Source organism: Sapajus apella, unplaced genomic scaffold (assembly GCF_009761245.1).
Source record: "Sapajus apella isolate SASKATOON/1434 unplaced genomic scaffold, GSC_monkey_1.0 scaffold1, whole genome shotgun sequence".
Classification (NCBI taxonomy): Eukaryota; Metazoa; Chordata; class Mammalia; order Primates; family Cebidae; genus Sapajus; species Sapajus apella.
In genome coordinates, this window is record NW_022436941.1 from 6,213,297 (window position 1) to 6,232,103 (window position 18,807).

Below are 18,807 nucleotides of genomic sequence, written 5' to 3' on the forward strand. Positions count from 1 at the left end.
ATCGTGCCACCGCACTCCAGCCTGAGCGACAGAGTGAAACCCTGTCTCAAAAAATAATAATAATGCATAATAACAATGAGAAATAGATATACTGCTCTGAAATTATAGCCCCTGGGGTGCACTGAGTGAGTGTCTTATGATTCCTGAGAAGGTGGCAGCAGGTCCCCTGGAAAACTCAGGGACCTTATGCTGTTTTGCTGAGCCCATTGTCAGGTGTGTGTGTGTGGGACCCCCAGGGTTCCCTACCCCATCCAATGCAATGGAGCCTCACACCAGCCAACACAGAAAACATTGCTTTATTAACTGCGTTTGCCAACACACAAGGAGTGCAAAGGGCTCCCTATGACACAAGCCCTGGTGGGGCTGGGGTCTGGAAGCCCCCGTGAGTGAGCAGGACAGGATGGGGCTGGGAACTATGCAGCAGCGGCAACACAGAATCATGCAGGGCACAGCGGGCATCGGCCACACCCAGGTGACCATACATTCTATTGCTTGTTAAGGGTTGCGAACATGGACAATGTACAAAAAGGAGAAATAGGTCTTTGCGTTAATGAAAAATACATTTTTCTCTACAAAGGAATCTTTTCTAATACAAGAAAATAAATATTGCAACATAAGCCAAAAATAATTTAAAATTGCTCTTTTCAATATATTTTCAATATTTCTCTTGTATATTAACAAATGGCACATCACTTTCTTTGAAACAAAGACAGAAGGTGTCTCCTCCTGTGACATTCATATCATCCCCCCCACCGGCCCCTCAAACTGACGTGGAACACGAAGTGTTTGTGCCTCTGAGGGAGAAAGTGGCAGGAAGTGCCTTAAAGAACAACCAAAGGTCTCAGACTCCAGCCCTGGCTCGTTGGCCAATGTGGCCAGCCAGGCCAAGGGCATGGGAGGCTGCCCTCCCCAAGGGCCTTGCTACAGAAATCCAGATCATTTTTCAGAGGTTTGCACGTGGGCAGAGGTTGGCCACATCTGGCAGTTAGCAAGGAAATGCCACATTCAGCTGCTGCCAATGTTTGTTAGAATTGGGCAGTTGAATTGCCCAAGTAAGTCCCGTGGTGTGCCCACACACAGTGCACACAGGCATGCATGCATGCATGCGGACACACGAGATGTGGCCTGGCACACCCCCCACAAACAATTCAGCATCCATGTCTGGAAACCTGGAGTGGCTTCTCCAAGGAAGCTGAGGCCCTTACATTGCAAATGCTCACACACTGTCACAAAGTCAGGCTCATTTAATAAAATAAACCCTTCTACCTCTCTTCTTCCCATTTGTTTCAAAATACATTTATGATACATAAAAATACTTTTCTTGCACATTATCCTTTGTCATGTGATGAGGGGGAAGGAGGTGGTGGGCGGTCAGGTCAGTGAGAAGGGGAAGGATAGCCAGAACGAGTTACAGAGCAGCTTCTCCCTCCCTGCGGAGGAGCAGTGAGAGTGGGCAGACGTGGGCGAGAGAAAGACCCACCTCTGCCCCTGGTCTGGAAAAGGAACCTGCCTTGGTCTCAGGGGCAGCAAAGCCCTCTACACTGTGGACAGTAGACCAGAAAAAGAGTGAAGCAGTTGTGTCTAATGGGGGAAAGGCTGAGAACTGGGGGAGGATGGGCGGCTGGCATCCTTCTTGCAGCCTGGTGGACATCCTGAAGGTGGAGACAGCTGCCTGGTGAAGACTGCTCCAGGGCTTGGCCTGGTAGTGAAAGGCCTCCCCCGCCCACCCCACCAGCCAGCCAGCCTAACAGACATTTGGGTTCTGCAGGGCACAGGTTCAGGGACAGTCCAGTCCAAAGCAATAGCCAATGAAGGGCTAGAATCCAGAGGCAAACAACGTGAGCAGAGGCTCTTGGAAGAAACACCAGCCCCCCGGAGGCAAGGGGCCAGACTCGCTGCACCCTCTCCCTAATTCTTCGCCCACTCCTGCCATCAGGGAGGCCCAGCCCCTGCCCCAGGATGCAAGGGGCAAGGGGCCAGGTGCTGAGACTGCTGAACCCTGGGCTTTCCTGGCACCCTGACCCCTGGCAGTTTGGTTGTTCTTTAAGCTCACCTCTTTGCTTCCTGCAGGGTCAGACCAGGCAATCTGGCACAGACGGGGTTGCAGCCCGAGGTGACCCAAAGCATGGGGAAGGAAGAAGTTCTGTTCGAAGGCAGTAAACAGAGACTGGGGTTGGGACGCTGATGCTGACACTGACTGATCACTACTATCAAGGCGGGCAGGCAGACTAAACTCTACGGGGTAGCTCATGCCATCCCAACGCCCAGAATCCTTGAAGCCCACCCCACTCCCTCCGAGTCCACCCGGACTAGACACATTTGTCCAATCCTCTGAACTGAGTCCTATCTTTGTTTCCTGTTTTGCTGAAATTCACATGAAATTGAGTGTCGATGACAATGCCACTGTCGTACCTTGATAGTTTTGGAGTCAGGGGTGGATGAAGGTCAAGCTGTTCCCCATCTTGCTTATTTGCTTTATGTATTTGGGGAGGGGGAACCACATGGTAAAGACGTTTTCCATGCTGGTTTCACTGTCAGTATCTTTCCCCTCTGTGAGTCTCAGAGTTTAGGAAAGCTCACAGTGGGCTCAGCCCAGGATCTGAAATCCGACACCCAGGTACAGTTCAGCAGCAGAAAAGCATCCTCTTTCGAGCGCTTGGGCTCTTCTCCTTGGGTGTGTGCAATGAACATGTTTCTATACTTTGTTGCTAAAGAACTCCATTTTAAAAAAGTCCAAGTGACAAGTTGTCAGGTCCAGGCTGTGCTGTATTATGGTCAAAATATTCTTTGGCATCCACAGAATGATTCGACTGATTCACTGGACTTTTTGCAAGGTTCTTGTTGGAGAAGTTCTGGCTTTACCAGTGGTGGAAGTGACCCAGGAGTAATTCATCAAAGAAAAAAAAAGTTTTCACGGAATTCCTTTTTTGTTGGTTCCCTGAGCTATCACCCTGGGGCCACTCTACTGAAACTCTTCAGAGCAACTACCTGGGACCTAAGGGTGGGGTGGGGAAGGCAGGATGGGGGAGGGGGGCAAGGCTGGGAGAGGGGTTAAGGCTCAGGAACACGGGAACATCCAGCAAGACTTACGACAGCCCCAGCGGCCAACACTGGCCCACCCTGGGCCCCGGGATCCCACTGCTTGTTGGAAGGAGGAGTTTCCAAAAGGAAACCACGGAAGAAGCTCATCTCTTAGCAGGACTAGGAAACTTGAAAAGGCAAGCGGTCTGGTCTGGTCAGCTCTGTCTGAGTGACCTGACTTCGGCCGAGACTGGCCCCGAAGGAAGGAAGGAAGTTGGAGCCCCAGAGTGATTCTCTACAGTGGGCTGGTCTGAGCCCCATGACCCTGTCTGGGCACTGGCCCTCCCTTGCAGCCCTCCACCTGCACTGGCAGCTGGCTGTTTGGGAGTCCCCTGAGTAAATGGCACAGCTCAGGAGGGATTCTGCGAACCCCTTCCGAGAGCCGCTGGGCTGGGCACTGGCAGGGGCAGAGCAGCAAGGGAGGGGAGGGTGGCAGGGTGGGCAGGCAGGCCTCAGATGATAGGGGCTGATTAGGAACAGCTCTTGGTTACCCTGGAACCAGTGGGCCCTCTGCACCCCCCTCAGTGCTTTCTCATATAAACTCGTTGTGCTTGTGACAGTGAGTAGACTCTGGCTGGGTATCACTTATTATACTTCCTTGGGGATCAGTGGAGTGCAGCAGGACCCCTCAAATGGACCCCAGGGGATCTGGAGTCAAGGCGGGGTAGGCCCTGGACTGGCCCATCTGCCATGAAATAATGCCCAAACGACAAGTCTGTCACCCGGTGGCAGCGGGCTGCAGTCCTGAGCTCTTCTCCACCTTGCCTGCCTCTAGCCAGGAGCCCAGCAATACCACGTGGGCGGGGCAGGGATGGTGCGTGGGACCTGGCAGGGTCCTGGTGGCCGGAGCTATGGAAGGAATCCTAATGTCCTAGGCCAGCACAAAGGAAAGACAACAGTGTAGAATTCAAAACTCTCCCTATATTAAAAAAACCACAATGGAGTGGCAGCCTCGAGGGTCTGGGACACTCAGCGGACTGGAAATGGCAGTTGTGACTGGGCTGAGGCCTTGTGGGGGGACCAGGGCAGGGCCCGGGACAGGGAAGGGGATAAGTTAGGAGGCCAGTACTCCCATGCGGACCACCTCCTCTGCCCCTGCCTCCCGGGGACCCCGCTGCACCCCACCATCCTCAGCTTCTACATCTGAGTCGCTCATCTCCCCATCAGAGAAGTAGCCATCAGTCTCAGTGTCAAAATGCAGGCTGACCTTGGGCCTCTCAGCCACAGCCAAAGGTGGTCCCGTCCCAGCATCCGGCCTGGCACCCGGCAATCTCCGGGTTACCTTGCTCTCGCGGGGCGGCCGGAGCCGGCCCAAAGGCTTGGGGCTCGCCGCAGGGCCAGGCACTTGGACATCCGAGTCAGCAGCTACTGAGGCTGCCTCGTCTGGGGTCTCGGGGGCCAGTGGTGGGGGGCTTTCAGGGGCGGCTAGGATGGGACAGTCCCCGGCTGCAGGGCTGGACGGCAAGTGAGAAGACGTCCGCCGTGGTGGCTTCCTGGTAGGGGGCCCTTGACCCCCCTTGCCGCTGCCTGAATCCTGGCCCCAGGTCTTCTTGGGGGCTTTGTCTGGAGTCGTCCGTGAACCAGGCCCGTCCTGCGGCGGTGGTGGCGGTGGCGGTTTCTTCTTGGCTGGCAGCCGGGTGCGGCCTCGGGCCTTCCTAGCAGGGTCGCCAGGTCGCAGAGAGGGGTCTCGCATGAAGCTGAGCAGCGTCTCCTCGTCCTGCAGCAGCTCCTCTGACAGCAGCCCCGGAGCAGGGTCCTCGCGGTGCCCATTGTTCAGCGGCCACTCGCTCATGGCCATGTTCTCTGCTGTGATCTGCACAGACTGTGCCAGCCAGCTGTTGAAGAAGGTGCCGTCGATGGGGAATGAGGTGGACAGGCCTGCCAAGGGGAGACAGGAGGCAGGTGAGATGCAGCAGACGTGTGTCCCCCTGCTTTCAGGAAGCCCGCTGATGCTCCCAGCACACCACCATGCACTGCCTTCTCTCTGTCCCCTTTGTGCCAGACCCAGGTGAGCTACCTTGTTTTCTCCATCCCTCCTGCCACCACCACCAGAGTAGGGACTGCTGACACCCTACTCTCCAGAAGGATGTGCAGCCCTCAAGACGGGCTTCATAATTTGTGGGATGGAGTACAAAATGAAAATATAAGCTCCTTGTTCAAATATTATTAAGAATGTCAAGGCGGAGTGTTATAGCTCTTTTAGTTTGTCTAGCAGGTTTTCTGGATTTTACCAGAAAGTCTGCCATGGGAGAAAAAACTTCAGGGCGGCAGCAGCAGAGCACTGAACCAAGAACAAGGACCCTGTGCAGCTGCAGAGGTTGCTACCCACAAAGTTGGCCCTGTCCAACACCCCCATTCTGGTGGGGTTGGGGAAGGAGGAATCTGGAGGAAAGTGACGTTAAGGCCGCCAGGGGGCGCTCGGTCTTTGTAAGCGTTGCCTCCCAGAGCTTGCAGCAAAGAGCTGGGATAAAGGGATCAGGCAAGAACAGGCGTAGCAAGTGGTATCCAGTCCCTCCTGGATGTCAGGGGAGAGAGGAAGCAAGTGAAACGCCAGCAGATGGGAGGCAGAACTTTCCTCCTTTACTGAGGGTGGGAGTGGGGAGCCGGTGAGACGTGAGACTGGACTTCCTGTTAGACACCCCCAAGTTATCCCCTTATTTTGTGGGAGGGGCATGGAATGAAGGAACTTGGTCTTGCTGTGTCACCCAGGCTGAAGTGCAGTGGCACGATCATGGTGCACTGCAGCCTCAACCTCCTGGGTTCAGGCAATCCTCGCACCTCAGCCTCTTGAGCAGCTGAGATTACAGGCATGCACCACCAGGCCTGGCTTGTCCCCTTCTTGAGACAGGGGGACAGAAAGGATGACCTGGGACTTCTGTGCCAGAGGTGAGGTCTGGAAGGGGACTCCGTACTGCTCCCTGAGAGCTCTGGAGGATGCATGTGAGGTCCTAGAAGTCACACTGCTCCCATTAGGCTGCTCTGCCTAACAGGAGGCCTGGGACAGTGGAGGTGGTGGGCAGGGCCAGGGCCTGCAGCCACTCCTCTGGGTATCTCTGGGTAGCTCCAGGAGGGTCTGATGCTGTCGAGGGGAGGGCCCATTTAGAGGATTCTGGGAGAGTAGGACAAGGATGGAGGTTTCTGGCGGATCCTCCCCTCCCAGCATGGCGCTGTCCTGGGGGCCTCTGGGAAAATCCAGCACCCAGGACCTCAGCCAGGGTAATGAGTGGACAGTTCCTGAGTGGGCGTGGCCCAGCCTCCATCCAGGTCTACAGAAGGGGCATTTCCCAGGCTGTCACACGGGGCTCTGAGATCCATCTCCTCTGTGGGTGGAAGGTGTGAGCACCTAGGCAAGCAGGGCCTGGTTACCCCTCATGGGCCTTGGTCTCCTACTCTGTGCAGCTGGCTTCCACAGGGCAGACAGAGCTGCGAGCACGGCGATGGTCAAGCCTGCCCGTGTCTGCGGGCCAGCATGGCCCCCACTCACCCAGCTGCCCCAGGACTGAGTCAGGCCCCGCCTTCACTTTCTCTTTCTTCTCAGGGCTGCCCTTGGAGCCCTCGCAGCCTTTCCTCTTCGAGTCACTCTTCTTGCCCTTTGCTCTCCTCCCAGACCGCTCTGTGTCAGGGAAAGTGAGAGGAGGGAGATGGTTACCCTGAGGGGCCTCAGTCAGCACCAAGATCCCTGTGTGGCAGCCCGGGAGTCCTCTATCAGCCAGTGCTCACCCTCCACAGCAAAAAGGTTGGAGCCAGGGGACGGCTGGCGTGGTGGGGTGAGCCAATTGTCCACTGCAGCCTGTGGGGGACTTGGGGTGGGCACAGGGCCGCAAGGAGAGGCGCTTGCAGGACCTGGACTTCAGGTGATCTGCATGACCTGCAGCCTTGGGAGAGAGTACGGGTGCTGGGGAGAATGGCTGGAGGGGAGTCTGGACAGGGCAAGGCCTTGAATGCTGGGCTGAGGGGCTAGACATGACGGCGGAAAGAACACTATCTGAGGGGTCAAGAGGCTTGGGTTCCATTCCTGACACCCGGGTCAGCTCCCCTGAACAAGTCTCCTGCCCTGGCCTCTCTGGCTTTCGAAGTCAGGCAGCAAAGTAGATGGGAGATTCAGGGTGCACCTCTGGCCCTCATATCCTTTCAATTCAGGCCAGGTCTTAGTCTCATCAGATTTGTTTTGTTTTGAGACAGGGTCTTACGCTGTTGATCATGATGGACAGCAGTAGTACAATCATAGTTCACTGCAGCCTTGACCTCCCAGGCTCAGGTGATCCTCCAGCCTCAGCCTCCCGAGTAGCTGGGACCACAGGTGCATGCCACCAACCTGGCTAATTTTCAAATTTTGTAGAGACAGAGTCTTGCTTTGCTGCCCAGGTTGGTCGTGAACTCTTGGATCCAGTGATCCTTCCACCTTGGCCTCCCAAAGTGCTGGGATTACAGGTGTGAGCCACTGTGCCCAGCCACATCTGTTTATGTATTTTTAAGGGACAGAGTCTGGCTCTATTACCTAGGCTGGAGTGCAGTGGTGTGATCATAGCTCGCTTGCAGCCTCAAACTACTGTGCTCAAGCAATCCTCCCACTTCTGCTCCCCATGCAGCTTGGAATACAGGCACGTGTTACCAAGCTCAGCTAATTTTTGTAGAGACACGCTGGTCTGGAACTCCTGGTTTCAAGCGATCCTCCCGCTGTGGTCTTCCAAAGTGCTGGGATTTCAGGCATGAGCCACTGTGCCTGGGCAATCTCATCTGTAACGTGGGACCAATGCCTAGACACTTTGGAGGCAGGCTCCTGAGGCTCCCCATTCTCTCAGGACAGTCTAAGCTCCTACCCCAGGCTACAAGACCTTGCTCAGGTGACCCTGGTTACCCGTCATCACTTTAGGAGTCCTTCTTCTACCTGGTGCAGCCATTGCAGCCTCCTTCCAGTTTCTCTGCCAAGACATGCTCTGGCCATTAAGTCTCCAAATATGCTGTTTTCTTGTCCCATCCTTCACCCAATTCAGCTCACGGCCCACATATCATCTCCACTAGGAGGCTTTTTCCAGCTGCCAGGCCAGACAGCCTGGCTGATATACACACAACCCATGTCCCACCCCAGGTGTCAAGCGTCACAACAGTGTGAGCAGCAGCTTTGGATGGGGCAAGCTGGTTGTCTCCAAATGCCCTGCCTGGTTCTGAACAAAGAGCCGTGTATTGTTGATACTCAAGGCAAGGAGGTGAAATGTCCCAGAACCAATGTGGGGATGTGGGCCCTCCAGGCTCTTGACCACGTTTCTGAAATCCTGTGCCTGAAGGCACTGCTCGTGGCTTGCCACCCTCTGCTTCCTCAACTGTGGGTGCCTTGCGTGGGCTTCTCCTTCTGCAGCTGAAGTGTGGCCACAGCCAAGTGCTAAGAGGCCTGAGATGTTTGAGCATCACTGTTTCTGGGAAGACACTCCTGATACTTCTATCCCTCACTGGCAGCAACTGTAGCCTCTGTGGTAACATGTTCGTTTCTCTCTCCAGATGGTGGGTTCCACGAGGGCAGGAACCCTATCTAATCCGCGCTCAGTTAATGCTGGCTGAATGAATAAACAGAAGACAGGGGGCCTGGAAAGCTCCAGCAGCCAGGAAGCTGCCACAGTCTTTGGGTACATGGTGAGCTCTGCATGGCCATAACCTGCCCCGATCAGCACCTGAAGTTGGCAAGGCCAGATGCCAGAGCCAGAGTGGGTGGTGATGCCGCAGCACAAGCAGGTCAGCTCAGCTCTTGGGCACAAGTGGGGGCAGCAGAGATCCTCAGTCATTTGCTCCACTGGTGGCTCAGCAGCTCTCCTCCCTCCTCTTCACTCCAGTTCAAGCCCAATCCCGAGGCTGAAGTGGCAGTGGCAGACCCTGGCTCAAAATCTCTCTCCGTCCAGCTATTTCTGCTGCATATAAATGCAACACAGGGGCACCATTTCGGGGGCTAAGTGTTGCCCTTCTTAACATGTATGCACTCCAGGAAGGGCCCTGTGTCTGGCAATATCCGCAATTAACAAGTAAGACCAATGTCAGAGCTTCCTTCAGCCTTTGATTTCCAGATCCGTTAAACACATGTGACACCAAGAGAAGAGGAAAACAGCAAAAATCCCTGTGGATGCCGGGCGTGAATCCTGTTAGGGTCAGAGAGAAGCAACTCCCAGGTCCTGTCGCATCTGCCTTCTTCAGAACTGACTCCCAGGCACACCCGGGTTCAGGGAAGCTCATCAGCTTTTGGTCCTTCCTGCCTCAGCACCAGCAGAGAGCCACCAGGACTTCTACTCTGAACCTGTTCACATGGAATCAGCTCCTGAACTGCTATGGCCCAGTGAACCAGAAAGCTCCCTGAGGGCAGGCCTGATGGCTGCATTCCAACCTCTGGCTCTTTGCCTAGTGACGCCCAGCCCAGACCCTGTCAGGACCCCATTTGCGCCTACTAATTGGATGGTAAAGGGTAGGGGCGGGGGCCAGTGGCCCCTGGCTCCACGCACACACTCCACCAGGCTCCGAAGACACACCCTTCTTGAAACCCAGCCCCGCAAGACAGGGCACACGGAGGCGGAGGCGGTGGTGGCAGGTGGGGAAGGCGCCTACCTCGACACAGATCCTGTTCAATAAGTTTCATCTGCAGGTGGAATATCTGCTCCTGGAGTTTGCAGATGGCGTGTTTCGTTCTCTCGCGCCTTGTCACCATGTAGCACAGATTTCTAACCTGAGAAAACAAGAGAGATTTTCCACCTTACTCAGGGGCGACCACCCCAGACACCCCATCTTGGGAGACCTTGCTACGGGTGGAGGCAGTGCCGGGGTCACAGGCTACCACCACAGCCCATCCTGCCCAGAACATCTGCAAACCAATTCCCAAGACCCCGAGCACATCCTCAGCCGTGTGCTGCATGTCTCTGATCCAAAACCTAAGGCCAAAAGCAGCCTTGGCCCTGTGGTCGCTGACTGAGCCACAGCGACCAGGAGAGAGCATCTGGTTAGATCAGCCCGGCACGTCCACCTTCCTCCTCTGAGTCTTACCTTCCTGGCAAGGTCAGCCACGCTGCCTCCCAAGGCCCTGCCAACATGGTTGCTCTCCCCTATAATCACAGTGCCCCCAGGCTCATCAGGGTCTCACCAGGTCACCAACTTCATCCCTCTGCCTCCTGTCCAAAGCCTTTCCTTCCCACCAAAGAAATTCTTCAGACACAAACCGCATGGCAATAACACCTGTCCTGAGCCACGAACGGTCCCTGTACATGGAGCCAGAGAGAGCACCAGCAGAATAGTTTTGAGCAGACAGGAAGTCCTAACCCACCTGTGCCCAGCCTGCAGCCAACTCATGTCTACCTGCTGCAATGGGATCTGAGCCAGGCTCATACCAGGCTGGCCATGGCTCCCACATCCACACGGCCACCTTGACTCTGCCACAGTCACAGAACTCCTCAGCAGAGAAGGCAGAGGCCTCTCTGACTGCCTCAAGGGAAGAGCCCCTTGGAGCCTCAGACGCCAGCTTGCTAAGCCCATGGGACATGAATCCATTCTACAGGTGGTCCCAGAGGAAGTACCTGCAGGATGGACCATGCTGCTGCCTGCCCCCCTGGCACCTTACCCCACTAGGCCATCCCATCTTGGCTGCTCTCAGGGCAGCCCACACTTCTGGAGCCAAGACCAGGCGCCCTCCCTTAAGACACTTTCTTGGTCTTTAGCATAGGATGGAGACTCCATTATCAGGAACAGTAGGCCAAAGCTGCTCAGCTTGGATCCTGGGATCCACCAGGATCTTTCCAGCTGGGACCAGGCTCTGTTTCCCATTGCGTTCCATCTTTAAGGCTGAGTTCAGTCTTCATGTTCTTAAGCTGGGATGAGATCTGGTTCCAGACCCCGTCTGTTGGCATGATCATCATTTCTCCCAGTTCAAGGGCAGCCATGATCAGACCTCTCTTCTGGGTATGGGCATCTTCCTTTCTTTCCTGAGCCCGGCGGTGAAGGATGTACCACAAAGCTGGCTCCAGCCTCAGGCCTCCACGCAACTCGCTCTGCATGGACTCTCCCTGCACGGACTCTCCGTGGCCTTCCACGCTGGTGTGTGTGCCCAGAGCATGTACTGTGAGCACCAGGCCACCCGTTTCTGAGCCTCAGCTCTACATATCCCTATGGCCAGGACTCCCCAGGGGCCACCCTGGGCTGCAACCACCGGGCCCCAGCCTGTGGGCCCTGTCTGTAGCCTGCCTGCATGGCCCACCCTCCTGTCAAAACCTGGACCTCTTGAAAACCGGCCTCCTTCCCCCCACACCCCTAAGCACCGGCTACAGCTCTGTGGACCTGCGCTGTGTGGGGCCCTGGGCTCAAGTGAGCAACGCCACTGGGGCCCCTTTCGTCTCAGGGAGGCTGGTGCTGACCAGATACTGACAGGACCAGGTGCCTTCGACCCACACCTAGGGGGGTGCTGGGCAAGGCGTCCTGGACACATGAGCAGCCAGTGGGAGTGGGTGTTGATCACCTGGTGGGGGACAGAAATCCAAGCCAGGCCAGGCCGGGGAAGGCAGAGCAGAGCCTCACAGCAGGAGACCAAAGTGGGCAGTGAAGGGGGTGGGGCTGGCAAGGGAGGAGGGCAGGCGCTGAGGCTTCACTAAGCCAGGCCAAGGGAAGCCAGGGCTGGATTTTCAGAGTGATGAGACACTTCCCTTCTCCCCTTAAAACCTCCAGTGGAGGCTGGGTGCGTTGGCTCACGCCTGTAATCCCAGCACTTTGGGAAGCCGAGGAGGGCAGATCATGAGGTCAAGAGATAGAGACCATCCTGGCCAACATGATGAAACTCCATTTCTACTAATAAGACAAAAATTTAGCTGGCCATGGTGGTGCACACCTGTAGTTCCAGCTACTTGGGAAGCTGAGGCAGGAGAATCGCTTGAACCCAGGAGGCGGAGGTTGCAGTGACCCAAGATCATACCATTGCATTCCAGCCTGGGGGACAGAGACTCCATCTCGAAAAACAAAAACAAAACAAAACAAAACAAAACCTCCAGTAGCTTCTGTACTGGATTGAATAGTATTCCCCCAAGATTCATTTCATTTTTACTGGGACCCTCGCAATGTGACCTTATTTGGAAATAGGGTCGCTGCAGATATAAATGGTTAAGATGACATCATACTACATTAGGGTGGGGCTTGAGTGAGTCCTGACACAGGGACCTACAGGGAGAAGGGCATGTGACCTGGAAGAGGCAGAGACTAGAGAGATGTCTGCAGGCCAAGGAACAGCAAAGATTCCTGGCAACCACCAGAACCTGGAGGCAGGGAAGATACACTCCCGCAGAGCCCCCGGAAGGAACTGATGCTGCTGCCACTTCAACCTTGGGTTTCCAGCCTCCAACCGAGAGGATGAATCTCACCATCCAGCTGGTGGCACTCAGGCAGGCCTAGCAAACTAACAGGGATGCTGGGCATGAGATGCTGGCGGCCTTTAGAAGGAACTTGGTGTGGAGCTCGAGGAGGGGCAGCCGGCACCCTCATGTGGGGCAAAGCAGTGGGCAGCTGTGAAAGACAGTGGAGTCTGAGGCCTCCAGTCCAGGGAAAGAGGTGGGTGACCACTGAGGCCAAGGAGCAGCCAGAGAGGGAGTGGGTAACCCGGGACCTCAGGGGGGCCTGGCCAAAGCATTGCAGGAAAATGACTCCAAGACCAAGGGCAGGTTTGACCGTGGCAGCCGCTGCTAAGAGGGTCGGGGGATGCAGAGGTGGGCGGGGGAGGCTGCCGGCGGCCCAAATGGCAGGCTCTGAGAAGTGGTGGAAACCCGGCCAGAGTAGGAAGCAAGGATGCAAATACCACGAGGGATGACAGGAAAGGAGAGATGGGGGTGGGAGTGGAGGAACCCACGACTAGAGGGAAACAGGGAGGGAGGATTTGCTTTTGAAGATGAGAAAGGGTTGAACAGGTTCAAATGTTGGTGAAAATTACCTGCAGAGAGGAGGAGAAAAAGACTCAGGCTGGGTGTGGTGGCTCACCCCTGTAATCCCAGCACTTTGGGAGGCTGAGGCAGGTGGATCACCAGGTCAGGAGTTTGAGACCAGCCTGACCAACATGGTAAAATACAAAATTTAGCCAGGCGTGGTGGCACACACCTATAATCCCAGCTACTCAGGAGGCTGAGGCAGGAGAATCACTTAAACTTGGGAGGCAGAGGTTGCCATGAGCTGAGATCGCACCACTGCACTCCAGCCTGGGTAACAGAGCAAGACTCTGTCTCAAGAGAAAAAAATAAGAGACTTGTGAGCTGCAGGTGTAGGCTGGAAAAGTGACCACTGTGGGGGAAAAAGACAGGAGGGAAGGGAAGAGAATAGACCCAGAGGCTCTGCTGGCAGGAAGTCAGAGGCCCTGGTGTGAGGACAGAGGGGAGGCTGTCTGCTAAGAGCAAGAGGGCGCCCTGAGGGAGGTGGAGCCCAGCATGCGGGCAGCAGGTACGAGATGGGGAGTGCAGCAGGGACTGAGCTGCTTGGTGCTGTGGGGTTTCTCTTGGTGGAGGGACTGGCTCCTACTGGGTGAGGCTCTCCCAGGGGTCTGACCTCTGAGAGGGGTAAGGGTAGGGGCATGGGCGGGCCAGTGCCAAACAGGAAGTGAGTGAAGAAAACAGGACAGAAAAGGGTGGAGCGCCTGGGAGACAAATGAGCAGGGAGAGCAGGAGGCTTCGGGCAGGGAGGAGGATGTGGCGATTTCTGGGCTACCGACCTGGTAGCAGCTGGAGATGGTTGACTGGGCTTGGGGGAGGCAGGGACACGAATGGGTTGGGGGAGCCCTAGAGATGGGAGGTTCTGGGGCAAAGGAGCCAGAGATGTGGAGGCTGGAGCTGCCCAGGACAAGGTTGGCTTTGGGAGAAGGCTGAGGGGACCACCATCCTGCACTGAGGCCAGCACCCGCTTTCCACTGAGCCTCTCCCTCCTTAGGAAGTTGTCCCAGGTCATCCTTGGGGCAGGCGTGTGTCTCAGAGCTGCCTCTACCCTCTCACCCTCCTTCTCAGGTTCTCAAAGAAACTCCTGGTGACCAAAGCCAGAGCCACAAGCAGCAAGTCCCTGCACAGACTGCCCATCAGCACAGTTGCTAGGGGACACCAGCCAGCACTTGTTGGGCTGATCAACAGTGCTGCAGTTTTTTTTTGTCAGCCGTAAATCACTCTGGGAGGCTGCAGTGGCCATGCCTTCCGAGCGTCCGGCAGGGCCGAGGCCCATGGTTGAAATTTTAGGAAAGCACATCTGGCTGACCATAAAATGGGATTTCATGCTGGTGGCAGCCCTGGCTCCTGTTTCTCTCAGCAAAACCCAGGCCTGGCCATGGAGGAACGAATCAATCTGGGAGGATGCTGGGTTCTCAGGCCCTAGCACTGGGCTTGCCCTTTTGGTCCTCTGTGGAGCTCACCCTCAGAGCACAAGGGCTGGTTTCCCCTTTTTTTTTTTTTTTTTTTTTTTTGAGACAGAGTTTTGCTCTTGTTACCCAGGCTCCAGTACAATAGTGCAATCTCTGCGCACTGCAACCTCCGCCTCCCGGGTTCGAGCGATTCTCCTGCCTCAGCCTCCCAAGCAGCTGGGATTACAGGCATGGACCACCACGCCTGGCTAATTTTGTGTTCTTAGTAGAGACGGGGTTTCTCCATGTTGGCCAAGCTGGTCTTGAACTCCTAACTTCAGGTGATTTGCCCACCTCGGCCTCCCAAAGTGCTGAGATTACAGGAGTGAGCCACCACGCCCAGCCTGGCCTCCCCCACCTTTTTTTTTTTTTTGAGAAAGTCTCACTGTGTCGCCCAGGCTGGAGTGCTGTGACGCAATCTCGGCTCACTGCAACTTCACCTCCTCGGTTCAAGCGATTCTGCCTCAGCCTCAAGAGTAGCTAGGACTACAGGCGCCCGCCACCACATCTGGCTAATTTTTTGTATTTTTAGTAGAGATGGGGTTACACTGTGTTAGCCAAGATGATCTCAATCTCCTGACCTCATGATCTGCCCGCCTTGGCCTCCCAAAGTGCTGGGATTACAGGGTGAGCCACTGTGGCTTCCCTTCTTCTCAGAGCCAAATGCTGAGGGGACAGGACAGTAACAGCAATCATGGCCCACAATGGTGGGCACTCTGTCCCATGCGCTACAACCCCAAGGTCAGTTTGATCCTTATTCCCATTTTACAGACAAAAAAACTGAAACTCAGAGAAGTAAAAACTGAAACAAAGAAGGCACAGAGCTGGGAGTACGGGAACTGGATGCAAAGCCAGGCTACCAAGGCCTTAACCTCAAGCCCTACCCCATCTTCCGAGGATTCCCGCCCAGGCTGGCTTTGTGCCCAGTTACAGGCTGGATCCTCCTGGCTGCTGGCATTGAGACACGGTCCGAGACTGGGCCTGCTGGTCAGGCCACCAACCACCGTCGTTCGGGCCTTTGCAGAAAGCCTCCCCCGAGGCAGAGTTCTTGTCGCTGTTCATTCACCCAAGTTGTAAATGTGTAACCTGGAAAAGCCTTGAGGCTGGGCCTCTGATGGAGGTCAACATGGCTCATGGCTGTCCCTCCTTGGCCCTGCCAGGCTGTGCATGCCATTGCTCTCATCAAAGCTGGTGTCCGCCAGCCCAGCTTGGTGGCTGCTCAGGAAGCAGCATTTCACATGGCCCCCTGAGCCTAAGAGGCTGCAGATACTTCAAAATTTGCCCTGCTTTCGCTTCCCAGAGGAGGGGGATGGTTCACACCTGACTCTGGAGTGCTCTGGCCCCCATCGGAGGGGTCTGTGCAGCAACTCTCCTTCCCCAGAACCCCAGAGCCTGCCCACCTCAGCCCCAGGCCCCACCTGAACCACTGACACTGGGGTGGGACGGTTAGGGGACTGATAAGGGGATGCTTTTGCCCAGGAAATTTACAGAATAGCGAATCAGCCAACAACTCCTTTTCTGCCCCCAACTGAGATCCAAATTCAAGCTCAAAACCCTTGGAATGGAGTTCCTCTAAGTCTTCCTGTTATTCCTGTCTCTGAGTCCCTGTTTCCTCATCTGCTCAGCAGGGCTGGGAGGATCTTCCTCAAGGCTCTTTTTCTAGAATAATGACTACATAAGTGAGTCAGTCCCCGACCTCCCTGGGCAATCCAGCCAGGGCCAGACATGTGGGCTGACCAGCACAGAACAGGGAGGTCAGTTCTGAGGGTTGTTTGGGAAACAGCAGGAGTGAAAGCAGGTGTTTCCGCTGGAGGTCTGGCGAGTGGAGATATGGTGACCTGAAGACGATTCTGGGAGCAGTTTTGGTCTCAAAGGGCTTACGCCTGATGCCCCCGCCACATGTGACAGGAGACTGGGCTGGCCAGGAGGTGGTGGCTGCAGTGTAGGTGGCCTTGCCCTCTGTCCTGGCTGGAGCCAAGGACATCTGGTTCCTCCCACCCCCACCTCTTCCTTCTGGCCTGGTGGCAAGCTGGCTGCCAAGCAGTGAGTGCTCTCCAGGGCCAACAGGTCATTTCCCTATTGAGCAGGCTCCAGGGAAGATGAGTTGGAAGCAGGGGAGTGGGGAAGCGGGGTCCAGTGCCCCTTCCCTGATAGAACAGCCTCAGAGATGTTCTACCCATTTCACAGCCTTGCCCACTGAGATGCAGATAAGAAAAGCAGCTGCCTTGGGTCACACAAAGCTCCCTGCATGCTCCTGCCCAGGGCTGTTTCCTGACAGGTCCCAGGGAGAGGGTGAGCATGTATGTCTGAACCCAGGGGAGACACTGTGACATGGTTCCACATACTCTGGGACCCTAGAAATGTCCCAGAGAGGAGTGGCTGGAACAGCCTGTGGGTTCAGAGGATCGGACAAGGACCCAGACCTCCTGCTTCATTTCACTCAGCACCCTGGACCAAGCCATCATGTCTCCCAGCACACAGCTGGCGGGGCTGGGGGGGGGTTTCAGCCAAGCCACCCATTCCAGACTCTGGGACTTCTCCTCCAGGGAGTGTTGGGAGGAAGTCCCAGCCACAGTGGGGCAGTCCTCAGTGCTTCTGCAGCTTCCGGACACACTGTGACCCACCAGCCCAGCCTCCTGTAATTGACCTGCCACTTTTACCTCCTCCTTCCACCCCACCGTTCCATGAGCTCACCCTGTCGGCTTCCTGCCTCTGTTCTCTCTGCCGAGCACCCCAGAGAGCTGCGTTCACCCCTGTCCACCCTGCCCTGGCCCGGCACGAGCTTGTTTGGCTGCTCCTGGATCTTGATGTCCCGGGCTCTCAGCATGGGTGATGGGGACAGTCTGGGAAGCCCCAGTTCCTCCTGTCTCAGATTCTCAATGCAAGCTTATGTGTCAGCACCAGGCAGCAACCACAGAGGCAAGTGCTGGAAGTCTGGGTCCTCGCCCTAGCTCTGGTGCTCTCCCGCCTCATGACCTTGGCAGGGCCCCCACCATTCACCAGGCCTGTGATAGCGCTGGGACAAGAGAGTCTCAAAGACACAAGAACTGGACACTTCTCTGTTCTGTAAAGTGTCAGTCAACCCCAAACTCTATAGGACCTGGATGCCCTCATTTGGGCTGTCCAAGAGGTGGTGGCTGCAATGTAGGTAGGAAGGAGGGGAGTGGGGAAGCTGGGTCCAGGGCCCTTGGCAGGTCCCTGAAGCAGGGCCGGTCCACCAGAGCTCACAGTTTGAGTCCTGTTGACTCCTGGCTACTCGAGGGCAATGACTATGGCATAGAGAGGCCTCCTGGACTCACCAGCCAGGTGGGTGGGCAGGCAGCAGGGGAACTCACCCTCTCTAGGTCCTGCCGCAGATGCGTAAAGAGCTTCAGGCGGCGGTAGAGGACGTCCTGCTCCTGCTGGGCCAGGTTGTCCACCTCATCGGTCTTGGGGGTCAGCAGCGGCTGGTTGGCATTGGCTTTCCTCTTCAGCTTCCAGTACTGGTAGATGAAGTCGACCAGCGCCTCAGCCAGGTCCAGCCGCTCGGCCACCTCGGCTGGCTCCACCAGCTCATAGAAGTCCTCCTCGAGCTGCTGCAGTCGCTGCTTGCGCAGGGTCACCTTTTCCAGGTCCTCACCAGCCTGGCTGGGCTCCGCAGGCTCAGATGTGGGCTCATTACGTGGGCCCCCGTCACTGTGCTCCTGGCAGAATGACTTGAACTTGACCTCATCATTGTCTGCTAATATAGTCCGCATTTCCAGGCTGTGGTCAAAGGCGCAAGTGACATGGAATGCCGTGACGCAGGAAGGCATGGAACACTGTGGGGAGAGGAAGGGCAGCATCAGACAGGAGGGAATCTGGTGGAGGGGGAGAAGATAGAGGGGCTTCCCCCAGGGCTCTACTGAAAATGCACAATGCTGGCAAGAACCTGAATAGAATGACATGGGCTCCCGACCTCCTGTGCAGGATGGGAGTGATGGCAGGGGAGGAGGAGGAGCTCTGGGGCACCTGGAAAGGTAGCCCATTCAACACCATGTGCCCTGGGGGAGTCAATCAGAAGGCAGCTGAGAAACCCCTCTGGGGACAAGCTGCATTTTTTTTTTTTTTGAAACAGAGTCTCACTCTGTTGCTCTGTTGACCAGGCTGGAGTGCAGTGGCTCGATCTCGAACTCAGCTCAATGCAACCTCCGCCTCCCAGGTTCAAGCTATTCTCCTGCCTCAGCCTCCCAACTAGCTGAGACTACAGGCATGTACCACCCAGTTTTGGTATTTTTAGTACAGATGGGGTTTTGCCACGTTGGCCAGGCTGGTCTTGAACTCCTGACCTCAAGTGATCCACCTACCTCAGCCTTCCCAATGTGCTGGGATTA

General features: G+C 55.9%; 1 protein-coding gene and 1 non-coding gene across 13 annotated transcripts in view; one reads left to right on the top strand and one right to left on the bottom strand.

Moving 5' to 3' along the window:
- Positions 1-280: 280 nt before the first annotated feature.
- The window catches only part of JADE2 (jade family PHD finger 2), a 60,071-nt gene continuing 41,544 nt past the window's right edge, over positions 281-18,807 (bottom strand). For 10 of the 12 annotated variants that reach the window (XM_032250773.1, XM_032250578.1, XM_032250470.1 and 7 more), the window contains 4 exons: positions 17,791-18,255; positions 9,667-9,784; positions 6,566-6,694; positions 281-4,962 (listed from right to left, as the gene is read on the bottom strand). In XM_032250773.1, the coding sequence (XP_032106664.1) occupies positions 4,136-4,962; positions 6,566-6,694; positions 9,667-9,784; positions 17,791-18,255 (1,539 nt within the window). In that variant the 3' untranslated portion in view covers positions 281-4,135. The remainder of the gene's footprint in view (positions 4,963-6,565; positions 6,695-9,666; positions 9,785-17,790; positions 18,256-18,807) is intronic. The other 2 variants (XM_032250146.1, XM_032250382.1) reach the window with 2 other exon arrangements.
- On the top strand, positions 5,265-5,324 carry LOC116554341. The gene has a single exon (XR_004270174.1). It is a non-coding gene; the product is annotated as a U7 small nuclear RNA (small nuclear RNA).